The sequence below is a fragment of the Myotis brandtii genome, unplaced genomic scaffold (assembly GCF_000412655.1).
Source record: "Myotis brandtii unplaced genomic scaffold, ASM41265v1 scaffold1058, whole genome shotgun sequence".
Lineage (NCBI taxonomy): Eukaryota > Metazoa > Chordata > Mammalia > Chiroptera > Vespertilionidae > Myotis > Myotis brandtii.
In genome coordinates, this window is record NW_005353572.1 from 500,182 (window position 1) to 506,654 (window position 6,473).

The 6,473-nt window shown below is 39.2% G+C and overlaps 1 protein-coding gene across 1 annotated transcript in view; it reads right to left on the reverse strand.

Moving 5' to 3' along the window:
- Positions 1 to 6,473, reverse strand: part of APBB1IP (amyloid beta (A4) precursor protein-binding, family B, member 1 interacting protein) — a 125,079-nt gene that overhangs the window by 58,345 nt on the left and 60,261 nt on the right. The window contains exons 2-3 of the mRNA XM_005856975.2: positions 2,722 to 2,793; positions 1,568 to 1,655 (exon numbers count right to left, since the gene is read on the reverse strand). Of these exons, the coding sequence (XP_005857037.1) occupies positions 1,568 to 1,655; positions 2,722 to 2,793 (160 nt within the window). The remainder of the gene's footprint in view (positions 1 to 1,567; positions 1,656 to 2,721; positions 2,794 to 6,473) is intronic.

The window sequence follows — 6,473 nt, forward strand, 5'->3', positions numbered from 1 at the left end:
CTGGCTGGCTGAAAGCAGGTTTCTGGGGTTTTGTTTAGCTTCTATATTTGTAACAATGTTTCAAACTGCAAGCTCAGAGGCCGGCAAGGCAGGCGGGGAACGTTGGCTTCCTCCATCACTGAAGCAAGCAAGCCTCATGTTCGCTTCAAGCTGCCTGGCTGCTGGCCGCCATCTTGGCTGGCAGTTAATTTGCATATCGCCCTGATTAGCCAATGGGAAGGGTAGTGGAGGTATGGCTAATTACCATGTTTCTCTTTTATTAGATAGGACTAGAGGCCCGGTGCATGAAAATTCATGCACTGGAGGGGGGGGGGAATGCCTCAGCCCGGCCTGCCCCCTTTCACAGTCCAGGAGCCCTCAGAGGTGGGAGGCGATCCGGCAATCAGGGGAAGGCAATGCCCCATCACACCTCTGCTGCTGCCACTGCCGGCAATGCAAGCCTTGGCCGGCCCTGGTTACCTGAGCCTCGGGCTGGCCCTAGGTGACTGGGGGGCTGAGGGGACTGGGGGTCTCTGGAGGCAGGACTGGCCTTGCCGTGCGCCTGCTGCCCCGGCAGGGCTGAAGGGACTGGGTGCTGCCTTCTTGTGGCTGTGGGCACCGCCATCTTTGAGGGTGGGGCAGTCAATTAGCATATCCCCTCCTTATTGGCTGTGGGCGCTGCCATCTTTGTGATGGCATGAGGGTCAATTAGCATATTCCTCTTTATTAGATAGGAAGATAGCAAATAATAGAAAAGAGGATGGGGGAAAAAAAGAAAATTGGAAGAGGTGTATTATAATTTATCAAGGTACAGGTATTGGCACCTAAGTGTTTATAAAAAAATATTACTGAAAATAACAGAAACAAAGAAACCCAATGAGTGTCAGAAATAAAACTTGGAACTCCAGATTTCTGTAACTGGATTTCTCTATTATTTTGTTTTTCATATTTTTGGTAGGCACTGCCATTCTTTGGAAATTCTTTTTCAAGAATTGCAATGAATTTTCATTCATTTGGAGGTTATTACTTCAAAGTTCACTTAATGTGAATAGCATGTGGGCTAAAGATTGTCTCCGCACTAAATAAAAAAGATAGTTTTGTTAATAAAATAACATGACAATCTCAGGAAGAATAAAAAATGTCAAACAGAGCAAATATATCAAATTATATAGAAATTAAAATATATTATATTTGGAAGCATCCATTCATATATTATCAATCATTATCCAACAAACAGTTCAACATTATCCTTGAAGAAACATTTACTTATTACTTTTTTATATTACTGTGCTTTGTTTCTCTAAAGGCTTAGATAAAAATTCCCTTTACCTCTTAAAAAACAATTAAGATAGTTTTGACACTACACAATTGCAGGATAGTGTTACCTTTCATTACAGGCAAAAATATCTTCTTGCCCTTTCAATTCAATCCAGACACAAAAAATGCAATCTGAAATTCAGGATTATAAAAATTACACTCCCTACGGTGTTCAGGTTCCTTAAATTTTGTTTTCAAATTGTAGTTCCACACAGATTTTAGTCATTATTATAATTTAAAATTATTTAAGGAAAGAAATGATTATGCTTACCATTTAAATCCTTAAAACCCACACTGTAGTTAAACTCAGCCCTGGGAGGTTTAGGGTCCGAAGGAGGAAGAGTGTCGACTCCTAAACTCTGTGGAAACAGATCCCCGCCCCCCCGCAAAGTTAATCATGAGACTAACATTTTTACAGCACATTTAATCATCAAGTCAAAAGTCATGTATTGTTTACACATTTTCTCTCTACATATGTTGTTTTAAAATGATATTCTTATTTGAGAATGTTTTATGTGATTTCCGCCCCCTGCATAATATTAGAAATTAAAAATTATTCTAGGAAGTACATCTTGAAACAAAACAGGCCAACGGAGAATGATGAGAATGAGAAAGTTAATTTTTACAAACAATAGAAAAAATTTCCTGTAATGATGCATTTGTAACATATGTACGATACATTTTTCTTTAAAAACACACACTATTTTTCATTTATTTTGTAGAAAAGTTTAAGATCCCTACCTTATTTAGGAATATTGGGTTGTTTTTATTTCAATATTTTATGCAGGAAGTGATGAATCAACCCTGCTCTGATTTTATGAAAACACTACAAGGCACTCTAGTTTGCCTGACTCTGTAACCTGGGTCAGCAGCCTCAGGGCTCCAGTCACCAGTGACTGACCCTGAGTTAATCTGGTCTTTCTTAGACCTGAAGCCTATGATTGAGTGGCTTTCATGCTACTTGAGGGGGCAAAGTTCTTACAGTGTAGAGACTACAGTAACTCCCTTTTAGTCCTTTAACATGTAGCATTTCCTCAAAAATTGGTCAAAAATTTTACTAATTTTCTTACCTAGTCTTTCTATAAAGGTAAGTGCAGGGGAGATTGTTCAGTTCTGGTGGTTGTGGGAGGGATTCACTTGCAGAAAATCCCTCCATTAGCTAAATGATTGGCCACGATGAGCATGGAAATTGCCAAAACAGAAGGTATGTGTGACCAATGCATTCAATCAACTGAATTCAGGTATAATCAGGAAAAATGCTTTATTTCCTGGCGCCCCCTGCCCCCCACTGTCACAGTTACATCAGCAATATATAATATCGTCAATCTCCATTTTTTAAAAAGATAGCTCTCTTCTCAAATTAAAATCAAATTCTGTAACCCCATTCCCCCCCCCCTAATTTGTTAGTTAAAGAAGGAGATTTACCTGGGTCAAAAGATCCATCTCTCCCAGCAAATTGCTGAACATTTGGTCGATATCATCATTTGACTCATCCATCTGAAAAAGAAAGAAACCCAGCTATAAACAGTCTAATAAAAGCCTGATCTCTCTCAACCAAAGGACTTATGTGCATGCATATAAGCATAACCAATGGACATAAGACACTGGGGGGTAGGGGAGGCTGGGGGAATGTCAAGGGGCGGGGGGGAAAGGAGACATATGTAATACTCTTTGTAATACTTTAAGCAATAAAACAAAATTTAAAAAAATAATAAATTATAACACAAAAAAACAACAACAAAAAGCCTGATCTCTCGATGATTGTCCCATCTCTTTTTTTTCTCTCCAGTTGTCATATGGAGAGGAAGGCTCATTTCAGCTTAAAATTCCATGACTGCTCCCATTCCTTGGTCCAAGATTGAACCAAACCCTGGGAAACTGTCTCAGAGCTACAATCAGACTTTGTTTCTCCAGACCAATCTAGTCTCTGGGGCCAAGTGGACAACGTGGGCATTGTTCAGGAATTCACCTCCCTACAGGAAACCCTCCTTAGAAGAGCAAGCCTCATGCACAGGTGGTTATGAAGGAGAGAGATGCAGAACTTCACCCCCACTTACAAATTTACACAGAAATATGTCAGGAGTTGGAAAGCATCTTTACCAAATGATTCTCTGCTTTACAAAAGCTCTCTGAAACGGCAGCTTTGGTTATTGACTTGGAAGTATTGGGGTGATTAACACTTAGAACCAAATGGCCACACAACCAAGTGATGAGAGACTGAAATAAATCCTGATGCGGTATCTTACATCAGAACCTTTCTTTGCCTAAGACAAAGGAAGCAATTGCTCAAGAAAGAAGCAGTGTTTCCATACAATGAGGTGGGACACCCCGTGAGGTCCAACTAGCAGCTCTCCTGACACTTTTGGCAGGGCTGGATTAGGAAATTAGGAGACATGATTACTAGGCCTCCTTCAGCTACTCGTTAGTAGTATGCTGTTTGGCAAAGGGAATTAACTACTTCACCTGTAAGATGAGTTTGCTGGAGATACTTTCTAAGGGTCCTAAAATGCTCTAATACATTAGAAGATTAATGCTAATTACATTCAAGCTAAGAAGTCTGGTTAGAGTAGAGGATCAGCATGGGTTTTAATTATTATATAAGTTAACTTAAACATATACAAAAGTAGAGAAAATAATATTATGCTTTTCATGAAACCAATGTTTAGCTTTAACAATTGCCAATTCACAACTGATATTTTAATTTTAAATATAATACCTATGTTTTCTCCCAATAATTATTTTGAAGCCAATATTATTTTTCCATAAATATTTCAGTATGTAGCTCTAAAATATTTTTTTTTTAGCATAACCATACTACTATCATCTCTGTGATGATTACTAATTTTCCAGAACACCCTATCTGGCTTTAGTGGGGGTATCTTGCAGGAGCATGGGTAGCTACAAAACTGGACTGGCCAGGAAAGGGCCAGGAAGGGGACTTCAGTTAAAACTCGAGAGGTCCATGATACCGTGGGACAAACACATTCCTAAGAAGCAGACACACATCAGAGAACCAGGTGTGCATACACACGGGACGGGGGAATTCAAGGAAACCATTCAGTGAATGCTCAGGGTCTTTCACACAAGGTAGGCAGGTGAGCACTCAGGTATGAAAGAGACCGGCCAGGCAGACACTGCAGGTGTGAGTCTATGTGTGCAGGCCTAAGTGGTCACGGAGGACTCGAACAGAGCATCAGTGAAGAAACATGGAAGATGTCCATCCTCTTTTATGTGGTTGTTGGGCTTAGGATTCATTGCAGTCAGGAGGAGGAGACAGCTGCAGGAGGGGAGGAGAGTCAAAGCTGGCTCCATGTGAATGTGGTTTTATCCCCTCCCAGTTGCTTACAAAGTATCTGAATCATACCCTCCCTTCAATTTATCTACAAAATGGAGGAGAGAAAGTATTTTAGTCACCAAAATGCCCTTGGTTTCACAGACTGTCCGTTCAAAAAGTTAATCTGGTATTCAAAATCCTATAATGGGTGATTCATTCATTGTTTTAATAAGAGGAAAATAACAGAAAATAATAAAATTGCAGAACTGCCTATTTATTTTCATTAGAATATTATGTAGTAGGGGGTTAGGGGTGCTGGAGGGAGTCAATGGGGAAAAAAGGGGGACATATGTAATACTTTCAACAATGAAGAATTATTTTAAAAAATAATATTATGTAGTACAATAATGTGACAAAAATAGAAGAATCAGATGAATAATTATTAACAGGATAAGTTGACATTATTAGTGTTAATATATTTCAAACTTTTCATAAGGGAAAAATAATCTATTCAAAGTGGAAAAACATATTTATGTTCTGACCTCAAAACAGCCAGCCAGTATTACAATATACTCACAGGATCCAAAGATAATGCTAATAAGAATAATCTTGCTATTGATGTTTTCTCTTAAATCATTACATTTGAAAAAGTACTAAAGTGATGAAGAATAAAGTCTTGAAAGGAAATATGACACCCATGAATCAGAAAAACCCAGAGCCCAAAGACCTTGGTTTCTCAGCCTGTGCACACCACTGATACACAGCGGTTTAAGGACATCCAGAATATCTTACACTTAAGATGGAAATAACTCAAAACAGTGTTCTCATGACTTCTGCTGACACTCTTCTAGGTTCATTTGGGAAAAATCTTTCCCCTTGCCCTTTCATTCCTTTCTCCCAGAGTCTGTTGTTATGGAATTATTAAAAGCAGTCAGCATAAAAAATGCGCTGTAAACCTAGGTGTAAGTAAATCTGCTACTGAACGTAGCAGATTTAAAAGAGTTGCGTCCTTGGTGAAAATAATAATTCATTTGAATTAAGAGCTATTATTAACATAAATTCATGAATTTGTATTAATCTGTAAATACAGTCATTTTACATACTTACCTTATTTCTGGAATGGACAGACCCAGTCACTCAAATATACTGCCCCCCCACCCAACACACACACAAGTGTGAGAAAATAGGGATGTGTCTGTGTCTATTTGCATGCGTGTTGTTTTTCAAAGGTCAAAATTAAGTAGAGAGAGAGAGAGAGAGAGAGAGAGAGAAACACCCATCCCCAAGAGCCGCAAGTGTTATTTGGGTCAACAGCAGGGAGGGGCTGCCTTAGTGAAGTAACAGATTGCAAAACAAGCAATGTGCTATCATGTTGGGTGGAATTAACATCTTTTTGTGAGTATGTCATTTCTGAGTTCCTTTTGTGTCCTGGGAAGAACACCAAACTGCTGAGTAAAAGAAAACTAGAATAGTACTTTATGAGATGGATTTTGTTGTTTTTTTGGGGGTGGGATGGCGAATGGATAGGAGAGAGGCTGAAATTCTCCCTAGATCTCCTGAACATCCAAGGAAATTTCCCCCAATGCTTACTATTTCCCTAAGGCTCAAATTTCTAAGCCTTAGTTTTCATCCTCAAATACTTTCTCTTCTCCATATATACAAACTTTACATATACATATTTAAAAAACCTACCCATACCAAAAAAAAAAAAAAAAAATGGTAACTATGTGAGGTGATGGGAGTGTGAGCTGAATTTTTTGTGGTAATCATTTCACAGTATATGAATATATCAAATCATTATGTTGTACACCTTAAACATACAGTATTATATGTCAACTAGAGGCCCGGTGCACAAAAATTTGTGCACTGGGGGGGGGGGGGGGGGGGCCCCCCGCCCGGCCGG